We start from the raw sequence: 25,501 nt of genomic DNA, 5'->3' as shown, positions 1-25,501 counted from the left end.
GTTGAGCTCCAGGTTTACCTGGTTGGCTATTTTTAGCCCTTTTTGGAAATTGTGCATTGCTGTGTTTTTCCCACCCCTCATGTTGACCCTGCCTTGGGGCGTCCCAAGGGTTAAAGAAGATATGGAGCTGTGCCTGTCAAGGAACAAAAGCGAAAAACTGGATTTCTGTCTTAATGTAAAATTATTTTCTCTGATGTTCATTGATGGACACAGCACCCACCTGTCTTTTGAGTTGGGTTATGTATTCTCCTGACACTGCTTGTTACAAACTGAAGTCCTATAGCAGGAAGTGGGAAGTTTACCCCCTAGGACTGCCCTAGGGGCGTAGTCAGATTTGTTTCCGCCTAGTCCGACTCCTATGGAGAGCAGCATAAACCAAGGGTTAAAGAAGATATGAAGCGGTGTCCATCAATGAACATCAGAGAAAAGGATTTTACGATAAGACAAAAATCCAGTTTTTAATGGTACATTTTCTCAGTTGAAGTATTTAATATGTTTCTATTGTGAATAAAATTTAGGTATATGAGATTTGCAAATTATTGCATTCTGTTTTTATGTAGATTTTACACAAGGTCCCTACTTTATTAGCTGCCTTAGTTATGCTGATCAATTGGTTTCATCACTTTGAGTCAATAAGATGAATAAAGTGTAAGGGCCGGTTCAAGCTGTAGCGATGTCAAACATCGCATGTGATTTGCACCGCACTGCTGTGCAAATCACATGTGATGTCTGTGCAATGCAAATTCAGCCATACAGATTGTACGGCTGAATTCGCATTGAATTCAGGCCAAACTCGTGCAGGCCCCTTTTTTTTTTAGTCTGCACCAGAATCGGATCGCATGGATGTTCACAGCCATGTAATCCGATTCCTGTCCAAATCGACAGTTCGCACTGCGACATGCAAGCTGATCTGGGGGTGTCATTAACTTTCTTTTTTTTTTTTTTTATATATTTCTTTATTAGTTATTTTTTGTTAAAAAAGAAAAAAAACATTTACATACATTTCTTCACAAACTTGTTATAAATAACATCTTTTTGTCAAACTAACCCCCACAAATATATGCATTTTCTTCACAATACCTACAGTGGGTACGGAAAGTATTCAGACCCCCTAAAATTTTTCACTCTTTGTTATATTGCAGCCATTTGCTAAAATCATTTAAGTTCATTCTTCTTCCTCATGAATGTACACATAGCACCCCATACTGACAGAAAAACACAGACTTGTTGACATTGTTGCAGATTTATTAAAAAAGAAAAACTGAAATATCACATGGTCCTAAGTATTCAGACCCTTTGCTCAGTATTTAGTAGAAGCCCCCTTTTGATCTAATACAGCCAGGAGTCTTTTTGGGAAAGATGCAACAAGTCTTTCACACCTGGATTTGGGGATCCTCTGCCATTCCTCCTTGCAGATCCTCCAGTTCTGTCAGGTTGGATGGTAAACGTTGGTGGACAGCCATTTTTAGGTCTCTCCAGAGATGCTCAATTGGGTTTAAGTCAGGGCTCTGGCTGGGCCATTCAAGAACAGTCACGGAGTTGTTGTGAAGCCACTCCTTCGTTATTTTAGCTGTGTGCTTAGGGTCATTGTCTTGTTGGAAGGTAAACCTTCGGCCCAGTCTGAGGTCCAGAGCACTCTGGAGAAGGTTTTTATCCAGGATATCCCTGTACTTGGCCGCATTCATCTTTCCCTCGATTGCAACCAGTCGTCCTGTCCCTGCAGCTGAAAAACACCCCCACAGCATGATTCTGCCACCACCATGCTTCACTGTTGGGACTGTATTGGACAGGTGATGAGCAGTGCCTGGTTTTTTCCACACATGCCGCTTAGAATTAAGGCCAAAAAGTTCTATTTTGGTCTCATCAGACCAGAGAATCTTATTTCTCACCATCTTGGAGTCCTTCAGGTGTTTTTTTAGCAAACTCCATGCGGGCTTTCATGTGTCTTACACTGAGGAGAGGCTTCCGTCGGGCCACTCTGCCATAAAGCCCCGACTGGTGGAGGGCTGCAGTGATGGTTGACTTTCTACAACTTTCTCCCATCTCCTGACTGCATCTCTGGAGCTCAGCCACAGTAATCTTTGGGTTCTTCTTTACCTCTCTCACCAAGGCTCTTCTCCCCCGATAGCTCAGTTTGGCCGGACGGCCAGCTCTAGGAAGGGTTCTGGTCGTCCCAAACGTCTTCCATTTGAGGATTATGGAGGCCACTGTGCTCTTAGGAACCTTAAGTGCAGCAGAAATCTTCTTGTAACCTTGGCCAGATCTGTGCCTTGCCACAATTCTGTCTCTGAGCTCTTCAGGCAGTTCCTTTGACCTCATGATTCTCATTTGCTCTGACATGCATTGTGATCTGGAAGGTCTTATATAGACAGGTGTGTGGCTTTCCTAATCAAGTCCAATCAGTATAATCAAACACAGCTGGACTCAAATGAAGGTGTAGAACCATCTCAAGGATGATCAGAAGAAATGGAAAGCACCTGAGTTAAATATATGAGTGTCACAGCAAAGGGTCTGAATACTTAGGACCATGTGATATTTCAGTTTTTCTTTTTTAATAAATCTGCAACAATGTCAACAATTCTGTGTTTTTCTGTCAGTATGGGGTGCTATGTGTACATTCATGAGGAAGAAGAATGAACTTAAATGATTTTAGCAAATGGCTGCAATATAACAAAGAGTGAAAAATTTAAGGGGGTCTGAATACTTTCCGTACCCACTGTACATTCATTTATGCTATACTACAATACACGATCACATATCCTTTACCCATTTATTGAAAATTTAAGGTTGTGGATCTTGTATTGGAGGTTTTTTAGTAGTTTCTGCCACCATCCCAACAAATTGTATGTAGTTTGTGATGCCTCAAGTCAGGTTGGGGATTTTAAGGGCAGGAGTAAAGGATATAGATGGTAGTAGATAATAATAATTTATTAAAACAACATAATATATACAAACACTTGAGTGTGAATGGGTAAAGGCCCATTGGGTGCTGGTGAAGAGAAGGTAAAGTGTGTTTACACGTGAAAATTAAGTGACTTTCACATTCTTGAGGGGGACAATCCTGCTCTGCTATTCCCTGTATCAAATGACTGGGATTGGTTCAGAGGAGGTGTCCAATCGGTAATCCGACGCGTTTCGGCCAAGGTTAGGCCTTTGTCAAGGATATGTCACCGATTCTATAAGTATTAAGGTATGATGTAATCAGTAACTTAATATATATACAGGAAAAAAAAATTTTATTTTCGCTAGAATTGTTTACATACATGTTCAGTATCCACTTTCTTGTGAATGTGCCTTCCCAGTATTCCTTCAGGTGCTACAGGAACTATATGCTGTGTGAGATAAATGAGTGAATTGGTGGGTATTCGGACAAAGGACATGCCAAAGAAAAAATGAATAAATGTTATTTACTATATGGATTTGGAGATTCAGTCCAGGAATCCGATGTGGTTCAAAGTATCAGCGTATTCACAGCAGTTGAACCCATCTGTAAAATATTTTCCATGGTAGTGGTTTGAGAAAGTCCGTATCAATAAGTTTGATAGTGAAATTTTATTGCAGAGATAGGTGACTTTCTTAAGAAAAAACGTCTAAGTTCGCCGTGGGTTCTTTGGTAGGAGATAATTGCAAAAATCTCCTCCAAGGAAACTTACAGTTTGTAGTAGTAGTTGGGGTTAGCGGCAATCCGACAGCATGGAAACTCCGAGGTGCTTCTCCTCCCTCGGTTGGAGAGAGACTGAGTAGCTTGGAGCGTTCCCCGGCCTTAAATAGGCTGTCGCGCATGCGCAGATTGCGCTGCGTGAAGCCGTGTGACCTGGTCCGTGGTGCGCCTGTGCAAGGAGAGCGGCGCATCCCTTGATGCCGCACGGTCGTGCCACATAGAAGAAGAAGAAGAAGCCGAATGATCCCATTTGGATCACAGAGGATGCAGAGCATCGACCCTCGGCTCTATGTGCCCCGATCTCAAGGGATTCGGGGCTTTCCGTGCCGGGAGCCTCTGAAGTCCTGGGTTAGAGGGCACCAATGAAAATGGATTAACAAAAATTAATACATAAGCAGTATAGAAGAAAATTACAAGATAAATGGAAGGTGATGCACCGTAGTGGTCACCTTAGTGTGTATCACAAAATAATTGTTTATAATTAGCAGCTAAATAAAGGAAAAAAGAAGGCACATTATATGCCAGGATTGGACTCGGATGGGAGATGGGGGGGGGGAAAGAAGCTCAGGTCAGGCATCTCAGATCATTATAGCAAGGTTCATGGCAAGACAGGTGGAGGCAATCAGTTGAAAGGGGGGGGGGGGATCCAGTACAATCTGATTGATCCAATGACAATCTTGGGTGTATGGGGGACTGAAAATTGAGAGTGAAGTAAATATTGAAAATTAATTATAAGGATTAATTTGTAAAGACTTAATCAGTTTTCCCTGATGAGAAGCCCTCAAGGAATGGACGGAAGCTTTGAGCTTCATTTAATCCTGGTGGGGTCGTAGCTTTGAGCCTAGTGATCCAGCGCATTTCTAACTGCAGAAGGGTCTTGTTCCAGTCCCCTCCTCGTACCGGAATGTGAATCCTGTCGAGGGCCATAAAGTTGACCTTTGGCATTTTATATTTATGGTGGTAAGTTATGTGTCTTCCAAGAGGAACATAAAAGTTACCAACATGCATGGTTTGTAGATGTTGGTTAACTCGTTTTCCAAATTCTTGTCGGGTCTTCCCGATATAGAAGGACCCGCATTCACAAGTCATCATATAGACCACACCTCTGGTCTTACAGTTACAAAAATGATTTGGTCTGAAGGGATCTCCATTCGGTAAGATAGTGTCGGTGTCGAAGCCAATGCTCTAACGACCAGACTACTACAGAGGGGCTATACTAAGACGGCAAACTTAGCCGTTTTTTCTTAAGAAAGTCACCTATCTCTGCAATAAAATTTCACTATCAAACTTATTGATACGGACTTTCTCAAACCACTACCATGGAAAATATTTTACAGATGGGTTCAACTGCTGTGAATACGCTGATACTTTGAACCAAATCGGATTCCTGGACTGAATCTCCAAATCCATATAGTAAATAACATTTATTCATTTTTTCTTTGGCATGTCCTTTGTCCGAATACCCACCAATTCACTCATTTATCTCACACAGCATATAGTTCCTGTAGCACCTGAAGGAATACTGGGAAGGCACATTCACAAGAAAGTGGATACTGAACATGTATGTAAACAATTCTAGCAAAAATAAAAAAAAATTTTTCTTGTATATATATTAAGTTACTGATTACATCATACCTTAATACTTATAGAATCGGTGACATATCCTTGACAAAGGCCTAACCTTGGCCGAAACGCGTCGGATTACTGATTGGACACCTCCTCTGAACCAATCCCTGTCATTTGATACAGGGAATAGCAGAGCAGGATTGTCCCCCTCAAGAATGTGAAAGTCACTTAATTTTCACGTGTAAACACACTTTACCTTCTCTTCACCAGCACCCAATGGGCCTTTACCCATTCACACTCAAGTGTTTGTATATATTATGTTGTTTTAATAAATTATTATCTACTACCATCTATATCCTTTACTCCTGCCCTTAAAATCCCCAACCTGACTTGAGGCATCACAAACTACATACAATATCCTTTACCCATTTATGCTATAATTACAATACACGATTATATCTTATAGGGCGGCACAGTGGTGTAGTGGTTAGCACTTTCACCTAGCAGCAAGAGGGTCGCTGGTTCGAATCCTTACCACGACACTACCTGCCTGGAGTTTGCATGTTCTCCCTGTGCCTGCGTGGGTTTCCTCCAGGTAGTCCGGTTTCCTCCCACACTCCAAAGACATGCTGGTAGGTTAATTCGATCCTGTATAAATAAATTGGCCCTACTGTATGTATGTGAGTTAGGGGCCTTAGATTGTAAGCTCCTTGAGGGCAGGGACTGATGTGAATGTACAATGTATATGTAAAGCGCTGCGTAAATTGACAGCGCTATATAAGTACCTGAAATAAAATAAAATTTGCAAATCTCCCCCCTCTCCCTCCCTTCCCCCTCTCCCTCCCTTCCCCCTCTCCCTCCCTTCCCCCTCTCCCTAACTTCCCCCTCTCCCTCCCTTCCCCAACTCTATCTACTCTCCCTCTCTCCCTGTATAGTTATATAGTTCCTCGTGCCTTTGAACAGTCTCCATTCCTCCCAAATCTCTTCCCTATCTCCTTGTTCTTCCTCCCCCCAGCTTCTTAGAAATTCTAGTTTTCTCGTCTTTTCCACCTTCCTAATCCTGTCTTTACTCGGGGGGGGGGGGGGGGGGGTCTTATTTTTGCCAGTTTAGGGGTATCAAACTTTTTGTCGCATTCAATAAGTGAGGGATTAATGTTTTTCTTATATTGTTTTACCGGCATTTTTGTAAAATGGAACAGACAAAACCAGGGGTCTTCTGGGATATGTATATTTATAATTTTTTTAATCAACCCTAGCACTTATCTCCAATATTTTTAAATTTTCGGGCAATCCCACCATATATGTGCCATTGTGCCTACTACCCTACATCCCCGCCAGCAGTATTTCGAGCTCTCCAGTTGGTATCTCCCGACTTTATCTGGAGTATTATACCATCTGGATACATGTTCGTAATTCATTTCTGCTGTATTTATATCTACTGCTGAATTATGTACCAACTTCATGCATTTTTCTATTTGAAACCCCTCACCTCGTGTTCCTAATTCCCTTTCCCATTTTTCTATGAGTGGGGGTCCTGTCAGCTTCACCTCTGCTATCATGATTTTATAAATATTCGAGATGTTATTAGGTATCTTCTCAGAGACACACATTTTTTCAAAAGGCAACAACTCTTTCATGTCTCTTATAGGCTGAGGCAATGAAGAAACGAAATGCTTCAGGTGGCAGTATCTCCACTCATTAACTTTCCAGTTAATTTTTTGTTTATAATTCTAAAAAAGTGATAATTTTTCCATTTTCCACTATATCTTTTAATCGTGCGTCTTCATCTCCAATCCATTTACCATACTTCTTCCCCCTCCCCTGGTGCAAAAAAAATGGTGTCATATAGTGGAATCAATGGTGAGTTATATTTCCATTTTTCTCTTTTGTGTATCGTGTCCCATGTTTTAAGAGCCTGGTGTGTGATTGTGTGTGTATTTAAATTCAGTCTTCTATATTGTGGTGGAATCCACATGATTTTTTCTAGTTGTGTGTCACTCATAGTGTTTTCTATTTTTACCCAGCTTTTGCATAGTTACATAGTAGGTGAGGTTGAATAAAGACAATAGTCCATCCAGTTCAACCTGTGTAGGTGTGTGTGGCTATAATCATCTCACATACCCCTGAATGTTCTGATCCTTGAGGTGTACGTCTAAGAGTCTTTTGAAAGCCACCATACTTCCCGCAGAAACCACCTCTTGTGGTAGAGAATTCCACAATCTTGTAGCCCTAACAGTAAAGAACCCCCCACGTTGCCTGATGTTAAAACGCTTCTCCTCTAATCGCATTGTATGCCCTCGAGTCCTCATGCAATCCCTTCGACTGAATAGCTGTTTTTCAATGCCGAGATTACCATTGAGATATTTATAAATTGCTATCATGTCCCCCCTCAGGCGTCTCTTCTCCAGGGCGAATAAATCATATGTCCCTTATCATCCCCTCCAGAAGTTTACATACTATAGATGTCAAACTGACAGGCCTATAATTTCCCGGGATATGCCTCTGCCCCTTTTTGAATATCGGTATCACGTTCGCTTTCCTCCAATCCCCTGGTACATTTCCTGTCATAATACTGTCAGCAATGATCAGGAACAGTGGTCTAGGTATAATCTTACTGCGTTCCTTGAGTACTCTCGGATGTACGCCATCCGGGCCTGGTGATTTGTTTGTGTTAATTTTATCCAGCTTTTCCCTGATTTCACCCTCTGTTAGCCATAGCGGCAAGACCTGTGTATTACTACTAACCATACAGTCATAGTCAGTGTACCCCTCCTTTTCCTGTGTAAAGACTGACGAGAAAAAAACATTCAGCACGGTTGCTTTTTCAGTGTCTTCTGTAACCATCCTCCCATCATCGTTAATTATGTGTGCAATATGCTCTGCCCTAGTTTTTTTGCTGTTGATATATTTAACCTCTTAAGCCCCGGAACATTTTACCCCCTTCCTGACCAGGGTTTTTTTTGCGATTTTTTTTTACTGCATGACTTTAATGGACAATTGCGCGGTCGTGCGAATCTGTACCTAAACGAATTTCACGTCCTTTTTTTCCCACAAACGGAGCTTTCTTTTGGTGGTATTTGATCACCTGTGCGATTTTTTGATCATGCGCTATAAACAAAAAAATAGCGTAATTTTTGCAAAAATAACAATATTTTTCACTTTTTTTTTTATATGAAATTCCCCCCCAAAAAAATGTAAAAATCAACATTTTTTAACATTTTCAGCCAAATTGTTTTATGTTACATATGTTTGGTAAAAAAAATCGCAAAAAGCGTATTTTGATTGGTTTGCGCAAAAGTTATCGCGTTTACTAACAAAGGGAAAGATTTTTGTCATTTTTGGTGGGGTTTTTTTAACGAGTAATGGCGGCGATCTGCGATTTTTTTGCGGTACTGCGACATTGCGGCGGACAGATCGGACCCTTGACTGACATTTTTGACACTTTTGGGGGTACCAGCGACATTACTGCAGTAATCAGTGCTATATATATGCACTGTTACTGCAAAAATGACACTGGCAGGGAAGGGGTTAACTGTATTGGACAGGGAGGGGTTAAGTGTGTCCTAGGGGCGTGATTCTAACTGTAGTGGGACATGGCTATTGGTGTAAAAACAAAGATCAACGGTTCTACATAGTAAAACCGTCTGATCTTCATTTTTACACAGGGGAGAATGACAGGCAGCTTGTTTACATAAGCCGCTCTGCCTTTCTCCCGCTGTACCGACGATCGGCGAGTGGCCGGCGGACATCGGGTCCGCCGGTCACACGCCCGCACTCCTCCCTGAACGAGCCGAGGCGGGCGCGCGCTCGCCCGCTATTGGCTCCAATCCCAGTGACAGGCGAGTGACGTAGATCTACGTCACTCTGCCTGGCCGGGGCTGACTGCCGCAGTAAATATATTGTGCGCAGTCGGCAACCGGTTAAAGAATTTCTTTGGTTTTTTTTTTACTATCCTCCGCTCTTTGTCTGTCAAAGTTGATTTTAGCCATTTTGATTTCGTGTTTACTTTTCTTATTTGCCTCCTTGTATTGCTCGAAAGCCGATACTGTGCCTTCTGATTTATATTTCTTGAAGGCTATTTTTTTTCCCCTAATAAGTTTTTTAACGTTTCGGTTTAGCCAGCCAGGTTTGGCTTTGTCTCTTCTAAATTTATTTCCCATAGGAATGCACTGCAAGATGCATTTGTTTAATATGTTCCTAAAGCATTCCCATTTTTCCTCTGTGGTCAGTGATCCCAGGGTTTGGTCCCAGTTTACCCTTTCCATCAATGAGCACAATTTTGGAAAGTTTGCCCTTCTGAAGTTTAGGGTTCTTATGTTCCCCACTTGCCTTGTTATATTGTTATTTACACTAAATGTGATCATCCTGTGATCGCTAGAGCCCAGGTTGTCCTGGACTCCTACCTCTGAGATTAGGTCTGGGTCATTAGTGATCAATAGATCCAGGACTGCATTTTCTCTAGTAGGAGAATCCACCAACTGTGACATGTATTTGTCCTGTAAGGTTTCCGTGAATAGACGGGCTTTCTGAGTGGTGCAGTCCCTTCTTCCCAGTCAATGTCGGGAAAATTGAAGTCCCCCAATATGAAGACTGATCCCAGTTTTGCCACTTTACCCAATAGTGATAAAAATTCCAGCTCTACCTCCTCCCTTTGGTTGGGTGGCCTATAGCAAACCCCCACAATTACTTTTCCCTTTTCTTCTTCCCTATGGAGTTCTACCCACACGGATTCTAACTCCATACTCATCCCTTCCGTAATATCACTCCTCTCTATCACTCTTACATTGTTCTTGACATAGAGACATACCCCTCCCCCTCTTTTTCCTACCCTGTCTTTCCGGTACTCCGAATACCCTTGGATATTGGCCAGCCAGTCATGTGAGGGGTCGAACCAAGTCTCCGTTATTCCCACAAGGTCTATGTTTTCCTCATGTACTAACATTTCCAACTCATCCATTTTATTAGCTAGGCTCCTGGCATTAGCATATACCCCTCTTAGTTTTATTGAAGTTGATAGTGAATGGTGATTATGTTTATTCCTGTTTGGTCTGAGGTTTTCCCGCACAGACCCCCCAATTGACGTTATGGAACTACTGTCGCTGCTGACTCTACTACTGCCTTCTGTCCTTTGCTCCCTCCTGACTGACTCTACTTCTGATCCCCCCCCCCGTCTCCTAGTTTAAAAGCCCCTTCAACTTGGTGGCCATCTTTCTCCCCAAAAGAGCTGTACCGTCCCCATTAGGGCGCAGCCCATCCTTCTAAAGAGCCGGTAGCCGACTGAGAAGTCAGCCCAGTTCTCCAGGAACCCAAAACCCTCCTTCCTACACCAATTCCTCAGCCACTTGTTAAGTTCCCTAAGCTCCTTCTGCCTCTCCTGTGTGGCTCGAGGTACAGGCAGTATTTCAGAGAAAACCACCTTGGAGGTCCTATTCCTCAATCTATTACCCAAGTCCCTGAAATCATTCTTTAGGATCCTCCACCTTCCTTTTACTTGGTCATTAGTGCCCACATGCACCATGACCGCTGGGTCATCCCCAGCCCCGCCCAATCTGTCTTCCCGATCCGCGATGTGCCGAACTCGAGCGCCCGGTAAACAACATACTGACCGGCTACCGCGATCTTTTCGACAGATTGCCCTCTCTGTCCTCTTGATGATTGAGTCCCCAACTACCACAACCTGTCTAACCTTTCCTGAATCTCGGCCCCCCCTTCCTCCTGGAGCCACCACTCCCCTGTCAGCTGGGGAAGGACGCCTACTCCAGTACTGCCACCCCTGAGCTGATATCCCCCTCAACCTGCAACTTGGCAAATTTGTTAGGGTGTACAAACTCTGGACTGGCCTCCCTGACCCTCATCCCTTTACCCTTCCTAAAGGTCACCCAGCTGCCTACCTCTGATGCCTGCGTCTCCTCTACTCCTCCCTCCTCTATGCCAGCGCCTGATGGGTAATGTCCAAGCTCCTTTCCAGGCTGTTGATGCTACGCAGTGTTGCCACTATGTTTTCTAGATCCAGGATCTAGGCTTCCAGAGCAACAAGTCACTCACATCCTGCACAGCAGTATTCGCCCTCGATTGGTTCATCAAGGAACGCATAAATGGCGCAAGAAATGCACTGAGTGGCATCCGCAATCCTGTCGGACATTATTACCCACTACTCTATGGGGATAATGGTAACGACCTGCTATTCCTTACCTACACTACCTCTATCTCCCCTGGTACTAAACCTGGGGTACTCACCAGTCGCTAAGATACTTACCAGTCTTCCCAGGTACTCAGTCGCAGAGCACGCTCAGTCAGTCACAGGGCACCGTCGGGCACAGTCAGTCGCAGATCGCTGTCGGTCAGTCACAGATCGCTATCAGTCGCAGAGCACGGTCAGTCAGTCACAGATCACAGATTGCTATCAGTCACAGAGCACAGTCAGTCACAGATCGCTATCAGTCGCAGAGCACAGTTACACAGCAATCAGTCGCAGAGCACAGTTACACAGCAATCAGTCGCAGAGCACAGTTACACAGCAATCAGTCGCAGAGCACAGTTACACAGCAATCAGTCACAGAGCACGGTTACACAGCAATCAGTCGCAGAGCACGGTTACACAACAATCAGTCGCAGAGCATGGTTATACAGCAATCAGTCGCAGAGCATGGTTACACAGCTATCAGTCGCAGACTTGCCACTTTCTTTTTTACCCCATTCCAACACCCGTGCAAGAATTGAAGCTTGGTAATACTTTTTAACCACTTAAGCCCCAGCCCTATTTCGGACACTTTTTGTTTACAAGTTAAAACCAGTATTTTTTCCTAGAAACATTCCCCAAACATTATATATATATTTTTTTAGCGAAGACTCTGGAGATTAAAATGTCGGTCATTGCAATATTTTTTGTCACGTGGTAATCTGATCACTTTTATTGCTGTCACAAGAAATATAAACATCCCTTGTGACACCAATATGCAGTGACAGGTACTCTTTATGGAGGGATCGAGGGTCTAAAAGACCCTAGACCCCTCCACTACACTTCCATGTATGCAAAACGCCGAAAAAGGTGTTTTTGCATACAGCCGTTTTTTAAATTTGCCGCCTTTTGCAGCACAGTAACCCGGAAGTGACGTCATGGGCGACGCCTCCGGGTTACGTCATCGGAGACCCGATCAAAGCCGTTTCCGGCTTTGATCGGGACTCCATCCAGCCGGCGGAAGTGCCGACTGGGTGCTCGGGGCTCCCGCTGGGACCGAAGCCCCGAGCAAAGTCACGGAATGCAGCGGGAGGGGGGGGGGCGTCCCCTCCTGCTCACCCGAGTAACGATCGAGCGGCTCCTGAGCCGCATCGGTCGTTACTGACGGAAAGCAGACCCTCGGCTGTAAACCACGGTACCGGGATGGTGCCTCCAGCTAGAGGCATCATCCGGTATACTACCGCAAAATTTGCCGACTGCAGTAAGTGGTAAAAGTCGGGTACTTTTACTTAATGCTGCATATTGTATTCTTGGTTTTTATTTTTCCATATAAATCGGGATATTAATGATTTTAATGTATTAAAGAATGCCTGAGGAATTGATATTGGTATCATTTGAAATTTGTATGATCATTTTGGGAGAATTGCCATTTTTATGATATTTATTCTCCCTATCCATGATAGGGCCCTTGATGATAATTTATTAATTTCTGTTCTTATTTCGTTTAGTAATGGTATAAAATTTACCTTATACATTTTCTCTGGGGTAGGTGTTAATTTAATTCCTAAATATTTTAGTTCATCATTTCTCCATATAAAGGGGAATTCACTTTTTAACCTCTCCTCCTCCTTTTTACTCATCTTAATACTTAATATCTCCGATTTTGCTTGATTCATCTTTAAATTGGATAAGTCTCCATATTGTTTCAGAATCTTAATTATATTTGGCAGAGTAATCATAGGATTGGATATGTAGAGCAGTACATCGTCTGCGAAAGCCGCAACTTTATGCTCCACATCTCCAACTTTTACGCCTCTAATATCCGGACTTCCTCTTATTGTTGCTAAGAGGGGTTCTAGAGAGAGCACGAATAACATTGGCGATAACGGGCATCCTTGTCTCGTTCCGTTATACATCTCAAATGGTTCTGAGAGTATCCCAATTATTTTTACTCTTGCCGTAGGTTGACTATAGAGTGTTCTAATCCATGCCATCATTCTAGGACCTATTCCCAACTCCTCTAATGTTCTTATCATAAATTCCTAGTCGACTCTGTCGAATGCTTTTTCAGCATCTATCGAGAGTATCAGACTTGTGGGCTTGTTTTTTAACATCTGTTTGATTAAGAGGATTGTCCTTACTCCGTTATCTTTTCCTTGCCTTCCGGGTATGAAGCCCACCTGATCGCTATGGACCCACTCCATCATCAGTCCTTTCATCCTTGTTGCTAATATTTTTGTGAACAATTTTGTATCCGCATTTAGGAGGGAAATAGGTCTATAGCTAGAACATAATACTGGATCTTTCTCTTCTTTCAAGATAACGGTAATGGATGCCAAAAGAGCTTCTTTACTCATTTCAAACTGAGAACCTAGCCCTTCAACCTCGGAACCAAAAGTTCTCTGTATTTTTTATAATAATTGATTGTAATCCCGTCAGGACCTGGGCTCTTGCCTGATATGGTGTTTTTTATGGCTTTCTATCTCTTGGTCTGTAATCGGGTCTTCCAAATGTGCTAGTCTCTCCTCGTCCACCATTTTCATCTTTGCCTTTTCTAAATACTTTTTAATCTTCTCACTCCTAATTCAATCTCCTGTTCCAGTCTGTACATGCTCTACATGTGACGAACGATACACTAGGACCACTCTGTGTAGGTTGGGGTTCACATTGCCTGCGGTTGGTCCTTGTTCCTCTTGGCATTAATATATCTGCATATGATGGTGGGATTGTTTTTTATGCTACAACGATCGTTTGCTGTTATCTACTGTACATGCCTGTATACTTGCATGTGGTTATTTCTTTTACTGTATTGCATTTTCTTTTATTCAATAAAATGTTTCTGAAAAAAAAAAAAATGGAAAACTCACCCTGAAGCTGCTAAGCACCCAAACAGAAACTGAGATCTGGAACTGCCTATAAAACAGTGCTCGTTTAACGCATTCTTTGCAAACCACATAGGTTGATATATAAGTATACTGAAAAAACCACATCAAACAAAATCACTAAAAAGCTGCAGAAGAGCTATACTAACCATTATGTTTATATGTAGCATATCAATAAGTGGAAAAATCCAGAACACTACAAAATAGTGGGCCCCCTTCCTATGTTGCCATCCAAAAAATACCATTAGGCTTTAAGGTGAAAAATCTTAAAAAGAAAAAACACTGAAAAAAGATCAACTCACGAGAGAAATCACCACATTCTCATACTTAGCATGATCCCACATAGAAGTCTATGAATAAATAGTCTATGTATTATCATACTATCATTTGTTTTTTTATTATGCTTCCTTGTGACCATTATTTGTATTACATGCTATTTTCTGTTTTTCCTTTGCTCTTCTTGTGAGGTAATTTCCCCTTCCTTGTGTGTGAGTTTTTCAATCCTCCTACAAAACACATGTGAAGGCTAGGAAAAGCCAATACTCTTTTTAATGACCTTAAGCACTTCTATGTCAAGTCTACAGCATCTTATTGTATTGCCACAGCTTTCTGCATGCAATAAAGTACATTTCAAGTGAAAAATAATAAAAAATTCAATCTCCTGCTTACCCTCCCCTCTTACTGCGTAAAGATTTCCATAGTATTTCTGAAATTCCCTTGCTATCTCAGTAGTTGCGTGGACTAGTTCCCCTTTTTTATTCTTGATCTTATCTATAAAGTTTGCGGCTTTCTTTTTTTTTCAGGATCCTTGCTAAGTTTTTCCCAATCGTATTGCTCTCGACATATCTCTTTTGTTGTCCTATTGAGTGCCTGTCTGATTTCTTGTTCTAAAAGCTCCTTTAATTCCTCTTTTTCCCTCTAGTAGATTAGTTAATTCACTATCAAGGGTTCTTTTATGTTTTTGTTCCAGTTCAAAAACCTCTTTTATCAGAGTGTCTTTATTTTTAGTTCTTTCCTTTTTTCCTTTTTGTTCCTTTTGGAGATTAAGATTCCCCGCATATAAGCTTTCTGTGCCTCCCATACAATATCCTTCGACGTTTCCTCTATATCATTGATTTGGAAATATAATTTCAAATTCTTTCTCTATTTCCTTTCCCCACTTTTTATCCATAATTAATTCTTCATTAATTTAACATGAGTTCATTTTAGGCTGATCTTTTATCATTTTCAACTTCACTATAACAGGGGTGTGATCTGACCAGGTTCTTATCCCAACCCTTGCCTCAATCACTCTTTCAATCCATCTATGTTCTATCAACACATAGTCGATTCTCGAATATGTTCCATGTACAGTTGAATAACAGGTATAATCCCTTTCTTTTGGGTGTAAGATTCTCTACATGTCTGCCAATTGGCATTGATATAACTTTTTCCTAATCATCTTTATTTGGGGAGTTCTGTTCCTCCGGGATCGCAAAGTACTATCTATTTTTGGATCGAAGCAAAGGTTGAGATCCCCCGCCAGAATCACCCCTCCACTCTTGAAATTCATCAGTTTTACCAGTACCTTCCCTAAATAATCCGCCGGTCCCTCATTAGGGCAATATATATTTACTAGTGTAACTTCCTCATCATATAGCTTCCCTTTTAGGAAGAGAAATCTTCCCTCCGGGTCTGTCAATCTTTCTTTCAGATCGAACCTCACTCCTCTAGCAAAACCAATGGCTACTCCTTTTGATTTTTTCTTGAATGAGTCTGCATAGTACCACATAGAGTAGTTTCGGGAATACAACCTAATATTTGGTGAGTGAGTTATATGGGTCTCCTGTAAAAATATTATATCCGCTTTTAGGTATTTAATTTCCCCCAAGATTTTTTTGTCTCTTTACTGGTGAATTCATCCCTCGGACATTATAGGAAATAAGGTTTACTACTGTCATCTCCTTATTAGGCTTTTCTCTTTGTTATTTTTATTTGTCTTATTTCTTTCTTTATCTTTTCTCTGCCTTCTGTCCTCCTCACTCATCTTGTATTTATTAGACTGGATTCCTCGGAGGAGAGTCATCTCCAAAGGGACTGGGTGTCTCTCCTGGGGTTTCTGCTTGGGCGAGAGACTGATTCCTTTTTGAGAGCTATTTTTCCCTCCCTCCCTCCCTCCCTCCCACTCCCTCACCCTATTGAGTGTGATTTGTGTGTACAAAAAGCCAGCAGGCTTGGTTTGGGAGCTGACAATCTAATTACAAAATATGTTTAAATGATTGTAATATGTGGCAGCACTGGAATCTTACTGTGTTACTAGAAGTATCCTACCTGTCAGAAGCCACAGGACAGGTATGCGGCTTGCCAGGTCATTCCTCCAGCTGAAGCAGGTCTCCCGACGGCCACGCGGTTCCGCCAGGGTTCGGTACCGCCGGTCAAGCTGATCTCCATGAGAGAAAGATTTTGCGATGCCTAGTTACTCTGCAGGACGCCGCTATGCTGTATCAGACCGCACGAGGCCGCCATTTTGGCGTAGCCTCGTGTCTGCCGCATGGGGGCGGCCATGTTTGAGGTGACTCAAACACCTCGTGGAGCTAGGGGAGGCGCCGGAAGGCGTGCAGAGGGGCGGAGCCGCCTCCTTTCTTCCCGGGCAGCCAGCCAAAAGACTTCCTGTTTTTGAAGACAGCGCTGTAACCTGTTGCAGTGAACTCTGAGCATCAAGTGGTGAGCCTGGGGGTCTATCTCTCTCTCTCTCGATAGGGATCCCTAGCAGGTAACACTGAGGGGCTTTTATGGCGCTGGGGGTCTGAAAAAAAAAAAAGTTTTTTATTTAAGTTTGGATTGTATTTTCCGGGTAGTTACTGGAATAATCATGGACCCTGCCACACAAGTACCCCCACCTGTTTCCCTCGAGGGGGCCACGGGATGCATTTACAGCAGTTTTGGAGTCTATGGTGGCTCGGGTGGAGGCGGCCTGTCAGGGACGGGGGTCAAGAAAACGACCCCCGCCTACCCCTATATTATCTGACACCTTTGACTCAGATTCAGAGATGGTCACTGCAGCTGCATGTCCCTCTGCAAGGGCTGTTATCTCAGGTAAAGCTCCCTCAGACAGTGAGGAGGACGTTCATTCTTCCGCCATAATTCAGGAAGAAGCATTGGTGGACGCACTAGTTGTGGCGGTGCGGGAAACCTTAAGACTTGAGGTTTTACCGGCAGAGGCAACTGAAACAGAGATTCCCTTTGGATATTACCAAGCCCATCAAAACGGTGAAGGTTTTTCCTGTACCCAAGTGTTTTGGTAATAAAATGAAAGGAGAATGGGAGCATTCTAAGCGTACCTTTACTATTTCCAAGCGTATTGCTAGACGCTATCCGTTTGAGGAATCCCTCATTAAGAAATGGACGGAACCACCAGTGGTGGATCCACCTATTTCCAGGCTGAATAAAGCCATGGTTATCCCAGTGGAGGACACTTCATCCTTTAAGGATCCGGTGGATCGAAAGATGGAAGCGGAGTCCCGCACTATCTTCTCCCTGATAGGGTCAGCATTTAGACCAGTAATTGTTATTGGTCTAGTTTCCCAGACACTAACGGAATGGGCGAGATTGGTACGCCAAGACCTAAGGGGAAAAGATATCCCCCAGGGAACATCTGATTTGATGGAACAGATTATACAAGGGCTACAGTTTGTCTGTGACGCAGCCTTGGATGCTACCCCCCTATTAGGGCCTGCATCTATGTCAGCGGTAATCCTCAGACGTGTGCTGTGGTTAAAATGCTGGTCAGCTGACCTAGGTTCCAAAAAGACCTTGACGAATCTCCCCTTTCAGGGGAATCGCCTATTTGGGGCCACCCTAGATGAAATTATTAAGGATGCCACTGGGGGCAAGAGCACTTTCTTGCCACAGGCTGCTAAAGCTAAGGGACCTCGCAACAAGCGAGGACCTTTCTTTACCGCCCATAAAGGGTTCGCACGCCCGGCTGGAACAAGCGGGAAAGGCAAGACTCCTCCAGGAGGGTTCAAGAAAGGCTGGTCGGACAAACAGAGGACCGACTCAGCCAAACCCGAAGCAAAGGATTACACAGCCTGAAGGTGAGCCCCCACCCGCGTTGAGGGTGGGGGGACGTTTTCACCGGTATTCAGGACATTAGATCGAGCATCGACTACTACTACCGGTGCGATTCTTCCCTTCCAACATTTAAGTACTACAGGGAGCGGTAGTCACCGTTCCCTGAATAGATCTTTTCCTTTACCTTTTCCTAAGATTAGTCTCAATTCCCCACAGGAATCGGATCTGGTTGACCAGACAGACCAAGAAGCCTCTAGCCGGGTGACTTCGGTCCCTGAGATTCAACCAGGAGAGATCACCGTTCCTGATAGGAATCAGGTGTCGGATAAATGTGTGGGAACAGAAAACGACCAGACTTTGTCGGATGGTCGGGGCCAGATAGCTCTAGGGACGCCTGGTTCAAATCCCGTCAGTGCCAGTGGTCCTAGAAATTCTAGGCTGGCCTCGTCAAGCCGGCCTGGCCGACTTGGACTTGCTAGTCGCGGACGTTCCGCGGGAACTGCGTCTCAGGGAGTATCTGCGGTCTCGAGGACCAATCTACCATTGTGCTTTACAGTCGCTGGTTTTAATGGCCTGGCCATTGAGACCCAAGTACTGAAGGACAGAGGGTTGTCAGCTTCAGTCATTCCTACCCTTATTAAAGCAAGGAAAGCGACTTCCAGCAGAGTCTATTATCACACATGTAAGACTTATATCGCGTGGTGCGAATCTTTAGGATTTCCTCCACGTACCTATTCGGTGACACGAATATTGGCCTTTTTGCAAAAAGGGGTTGAGCAGAAGCTAGCCTTGAGCACCATCAAGGGTCAAGTTTCAGCATTAACAATCTTCTTTCAGAAACCTTTAGCTACCAAGTCCTTGGTGCGGAATTTCATCCAGGGGGTGCGGCACCTGGCTCCACCAGTCCGCGCGCCTTTACCGCCCTGGGATCTTAATTTGGTTTTGTCGGTTCTACAGAAACCTCCTTTTGAAAACATCAGGGAGATTCCCTTGCTTACTTTATCCCAGAAGGTGGCCTTCTTGGTGGCTATCACTTCTGCACGCAGGGTGTCAGAACTGGCTGCTTTATCATGCCAGTCCCCATACTTGGTGATTCATAGGGATAAGGTAGTACTCCATCCTAAGCCATCCTTTCTTCCTAAGGTGGTTTCAGATTTTCATCTGAATGAAGATATTGTACTACCTTCCTTGTGTCCTCAGCCCAATCATCATCGGGAACATGCGTTGCATTCCTTGGATGTGGTTCGGGCAATCAGGGTATACCTGAAGGCTACGGAATCGTTCCGTAAGACGGATTCACTTTTTGTGATCACGGATGGCCCCAGAAAGGGGTTGCCTGCATCTGCCGCGACTATTGCCAAATGGATTAGACAGACGGTGGTACAGGCTTATTCTATTAAGGGTCAGAGTCCTCCGTTCCCTGTTAGGGCGCACTCCACTCGAGCGCTCAGTACTTCCTGGGCTTTTCGCCATCAGGCGTCAGTGGTCCTGGTATGTAAGGCGGCCACCTGGTCGTCGGTACATACCTTTACAAAATTTTATAAAATTGATGTGATGGCATCGGCGGATGCCTCGTTTGGCCGCAAGGTTTTGCAGGCCGCAATTTGAGGAGACCGGTGGTCTACCTCGAGGGTTTTTTTTTTCTGTTTGAAAATTTTTTTTTGTTGAGTCTCATCATTAAGGATGAGCATTGTAAACTTCTAGTTGGCACCGGTTGGGCCTTCTAGATTTGGATTTGATTTCCATTTTCCCACCCCTCATTTGTGATACTGCTCTGGGACGTCCCGAAGGTGCTGTATCACCGAGGACTACGTCTGTCAATGAGCGATAGAGAAAAATGGATTTTTGTAAAATCTTACCGTAAAATCCTTTTCTCTTACTAATCCATTTTTATCTGTAACTGCTTTTCCCAGGAGTGGATTAAACACACTTTCCGACATTTCTTCAAGCTTTTTCTTCTTTCTCCATCTCTGGCAAGCCTCTAATTCTCAGGTTTTTTCTTCTATTTCTATTCTCTTGGTCTTCTATCTTGTAAAGCATGTTTCTTTGGTCTATCTGTAATCTCCTCATTTGGTCTTTCAATTTTCTTATCTCTTTACCATGGGTATTAATTTTTGTTTCTGTCTCTTCTACTCTTGTCAGAATATGACCTAGGTCTCCGTGTAATTTAGCCATTTCCGTTTTAATTGATCGCTACAGGTTTGCGAACATTTCCGTCATCTCTGATTTAGTTGGTGGTTGGTCCTTAAGCCTTAATTCCCCCTCACTCCCCATTTCACTGTCACCATTTATCTGAGTACTGTCCTTGGATAGGTCAGAGCGTTCTTCCCCACTTGCTCCTAGAGTCTTTTGACCACGGAGTTTATTATTACTCTCCGTATATTGTTTTGATTTAGCCCCTAGTTGTTTTTCAGGGTTTGGGTTTTGTCCTCCCGCTTCCGGGGTTATGTACATTTTGATAGTCCTGGGGCTGGCACTTACTTTTGCAGGTTTCCCTGTTCCTTCTTTTGACTGTTTTTCATTTTTTTTTTTTTTTTTTTTTTTTTTTTTTTTTAGGGGCTTCTTAGGATATAATAATCTTGGTGCTCCTGCTTTTTATTATACCAAGTTTAACTACTTTGCTGCTCCTGGGGAGTTCAGTGGTACCTCTAACTTTATATTCCTGTGTTTTCTCTTGTTTTATTCAGTCCTAACCGCTCTTAAACTTCACCTCTGTATGAAATGTCTGCCTTATCGTTTTAATTTGAAGTTAGTCCCATTATCATTCACTTTAAGTCTCTGTTAGGACCATACCTTCTCTCAGAGATTATAGATAGTTGACCAGATAATGCTGCACTCAGCGTGCTAAACAGCCATGTCTTTGTCCTCCACCTGCTTAGCCCCCTGCTCCTCTTATATTAATCTTTTCATCAGCTCAAAATGCGGGATAGATAGATACCTTCTAATCAATGTTCAATCAATGTTCTTTGGCTTCCTATGGATATCAGGTTCACTCATAAAACGGCTCGTTTTGAAACATGTATAGTGAAAGTAAGAAAAAGGGGGGGGGGGGGGCTTTCACCCTCTCAGCGATCCGATGCAAGTCACCGCTGTATTAGTTCAGGTTTCAGCAGCCGGATTCCATCCGGTCTCTCACTGTGCCCCGTCAGCCTGCTCCACTCTGCTCGGTGCCGCCTCAGCAGGTGTTCCCAGCGTTCCAGAGCCGGACACACTCCACTTCCCGGCGTCGTGCCGAGCCTCCGCCCCCTGGTCGTCTGAGGCTTTCCAGCACTCTCCTGGCAGCCGCTTTGGCGGTGGAAGATGAAGGTCAGTGGCGGTGGTTTAGGGTGCCCGAAGAGCCTGGGATCCGTCCAGTGGGGGGTGTGAGAAGGGGGGTAGGGAGCTGGGGGCTAGCCATCCATGACAGAGGGAGGATTACGGGCTGCAGCCATCCTTTCCCGGACGAGGGCTCCCTGAAGCCTAGCACCTACTCAGAGCGGGCGCCATTGTCAGGCTCCTATCCCCTAGTGTCCTGGGTGTCAACTTTCTATTGACACTCCCAGGGGTTCGCATATGGCAGTGGGATTGCAGGGTTCCTGCATCCCACATCCCACCAAAGTGAACCGAGCCTAAAGATCTGTATATCCAGGTTAATATTAACATCTGCGCAATGTTAGCAACAAGCTAGGGCAGCTTCACACTCTCCCTTAAAGATCAATAAACTTAGAAAAACACATTAACTCCTCAGTGTGTTCATTCTGCATCAGTAGCTTATATTATTGAAGCCAGAGGAGTGGAGCATGGCAGGCATCCAGCTATTTTTTTTTCTCAGAAGGCTAGGTCAGGGGTGCCAGGTTCCGTGTTTCTACTATGACTGTTTTCCATAATATTCTCATGCTATTTTTTTTTTTTCTCAAACCAGCACTCTCAGCAAAGTTTGGGGACTATAAATCCACCTGGTCACCAGACCCCATTGGACACAACCCATCACATCACTCAAACAAGATGTGGAAGAACCAGATGTCTAGGAATAGCCCTGGGCTGCCTCGCCCCCCTCCAGGGCTCACCAACAACCCCAAAGCCACAAATTCTCCATGGAACAGCACAGCCCCTCGCTCTGTAAGAGGATGGGGTGGTCAGGACTCAAGGATCACATCTGGTAAATTTTATCTGTAGTCTTTATTAGCTTATGATATGAAAGATGTTGACCACTAATTATGCCACATCCATAAATATGTACAAAGAACAAAAAAGAGAAACAGAACCCCGTTCTGCATCAGGAGAACTTTTCTGCCGTAGCTGTGAGACTATATCAAACATATAGAAATTATATACAGACCAGGCGCTTGCAACCCAACTCCAAAGCAAATGCACGCAAAACGTAATAGCAACAAGGCGATTTTGCATTCTATGCTGGTTCCTTCACTGGGCTTGGTTACCTAGTTACTGAGTAAAGTCATTCCCGGAAGTTGTGCTGCTCGTGGCGCTTGTGTACAACGGCCGGTACACGCGATGGCGTTCCACCTGGATCCACTCCTTGATCCATAGAGGGTCTCCAATCCATCTAAGGGTCATTACACCTAGACAGAGAGAGCAGCATCTGGACCGGTTTGAGTGTCATCATGGGACCTTTCTCAACGTCCTCACAGCTATCCAGGACCATGTGGAAAATACTTGTAATTCACAATTTTAACTTCTAACTGGTAATAAACCAGTTTCCTTATATTTTTTGCTGGCTGCATATGGGTTATCCTTTATATAAACCGTCACTGTGCGCTGTCCATATACTATTCTATATCGCACATATAGAGGTATCAAAAAGTATTTTTTTAAATCATATTATAAATGTGTCACTTAGCATCTGCTTAGCATTGATACATCATAAAAACATGTGAAAACAAAAAAACATGATAGAGATATGACCCCAAAAGACCAATTCTGACACCTTCCCCAGTAGAGATAGTACCGATTGGGAAGCTCAACTGGGGGTGTCTGTAAGTAGAGGTCACCTCCGTAGGTCAACACATTTCACTGTATTGTGTAGCTTCTTCAGGACCAAGAAAAGGAGGAACTTACATTCTGCTGAACATAATAGCCTTCGGTTAGATATGTATAAAACAACACACACATAAATGAAAGTTTGCTTTCTCCTTCTATATTAAAATTTAAACATGTGGATACACATTTATGTGTGTGTTTTATACATATCTAAACGATGGCTATTATGTTCAGCAGAATGTAAGTTCCTCCTTTTCTTGGTCCTTAAGAAGCTACACAATACAGTGAAATGTGTTGACCTACAGAGATGACCTCTACTTAGACACCCCTAGTTAAGGTTCCCAATTGGTACTATTCTTATTGGGAAAGGTGTCAGAATTGGTCTTTTGGGGTCATATCGCGATCATGTTTTTTTTGTTATGTTTTGTTTTCAGGTGTTTTTATGATGGATCGATGCTAAACAGATGCTATGCAATACATTTTTAATATGTTTAAATAAATATACTTTTTGATACCTCTATATGTTTGAATTAGTCTCACATCTATGGCAGTAAAGTCCTCCTGATGCAGGACGGGGTTATGTTTCTTTATAGCTTGTGATGTGAACTAAGGTGGAAGCAGACATAATACCTTCAATAACCGAATGTATTTCTTCATACAAACCGTAAAATGCCAGAGTTTTGCAAGCAGTATCCATTGTCTGAACATGGCTAGAGATAGTTTTTGTTCCTTATCCCAAAATATTACAAGAGCCTCCAACGGCTAGAAGCAACAAGATTATTAAATTTGCTGTAAATTCTCAGTGTGAGTGGGCATAGAGGCATTATTCTTCAATTGTGAAGTAGGATGGATAATAATATAGATGCTACACTGTCAAACCTTGTCCAAGCAACATGGCAAATATACAGTGCCTTGCAAAAGTATTCGGCCCCCTTGAACTTTGTGACCTTTTGCCACATTTCAGGCTTCAAACTTAAAGATATAAAACTGTAATTTTTTGTGAAGAATCAACATCAAGTGGGACACAATCATGAAGTGGAACTAAATTTATTGGATATTTCAAACTTTGTTAACAAATAAAAAACTGAAAAATTGGGCGTGCAAAATTATTCAGCCCCTTTACTTTCAGTGCAGCAAACTCTCTCCAGAAGTTCAGTGAGGATCTCTGAATGATCCAATGTTGACCTAAATGACTAATGATGATAAATAGAATCCACCGGTGTGTAATCAAGTCTCTGTATAAATGCACCTGCACTGTGATAGGCTCAGAGGTCCGTTTAAAGCGCAGAGAGCATCATGAAGAACAAAGAACACACCAGGCAGGTCTGAGATACTGTTGTGGAGAAGTTTAAAGCCAGATTTGGATAAAAAAATATTTCCCAAGCTTTAAACATCCCAAGGAGCACTGTGCAAACGATAATATTGAAATGGAAGGAGTATCCGACCACTGCAAACCTACGAAGACCTGGCCATCCCTCTAAACTTTCAGCTCATACAAGGAGAAGACTGATCAGAGATGCAACCAAGAGGCCCATGATCACTCTGGATGAACTGCAGAGATCTACAGCTGAGGTTAGAGACTGTCCATAGGACAACAGTCAGTCGTATACTGCACAAATCTGGCCTTTATGGAAGAGTGGCAAGAAGAAAGCCATTTCTTAAAGATATCCATAAAAAGTGTCGTTTAAAGTTTGCCACAAGCCACCTGGGAGACACACCAAACATGTGGAAGAAGGTGCTCTGGTCAAATGAAACCAAAATCAAACTTTTTGGCAACAATACAAAACGTTATGTTTGGCGTAAAAGCAACACAGCTCATCACCCTGAACACACCATCCCCACTGTCAAACATGGTGGGGGCAGCATCATGGTTTGGGCCTGCTTTTCTTCAGCAGGGACAGGGAAGATGGTTAGAATTGATGGGAAGATGGATGGAGAAAATGGGCAAAAATTTCAGTCTCTCGATGTGCAAAACTGATAGAGACATACCCCAAGCGGCTTACAGCTGTAATCGCAGCAAAAGGTGGCGCTACAAAGTATTAACTTAAGGGGGCTGAATAATTTTGCACGCCCAATTTTTCAGTTTATTTGTTAAAAAAGTTTGAAATGTCCAATAAATTGTGTTCCACTGCATGATTGTGTCCCACTTGTTGTTGATTCTTCACAAAAAATTACAGTTTTATA

General features: G+C 43.3%; 1 protein-coding gene across 4 annotated transcripts in view; it reads left to right on the top strand.

Moving 5' to 3' along the window:
* The window catches only part of TNRC6B (trinucleotide repeat containing adaptor 6B), a 754,281-nt gene that overhangs the window by 710,357 nt on the left and 18,423 nt on the right, over positions 1-25,501 (top strand). For all 4 annotated transcript variants that reach the window (XM_082265794.1, XM_082265793.1, XM_082265791.1 and 1 more), the window contains one exon: positions 22,242-22,478. In XM_082265794.1, the coding sequence (XP_082121920.1) occupies positions 22,242-22,478 (237 nt within the window). The remainder of the gene's footprint in view (positions 1-22,241; positions 22,479-25,501) is intronic.

Source organism: Pelophylax lessonae, assembly GCF_965119305.1.
Source record: "Pelophylax lessonae genome assembly, chromosome: 8".
Taxonomy (NCBI): domain Eukaryota; kingdom Metazoa; phylum Chordata; class Amphibia; order Anura; family Ranidae; genus Pelophylax; species Pelophylax lessonae.
Note: the sequence above shows the minus strand (reverse complement) of the source record. Positions and strands in the feature narration are given on the sequence as shown.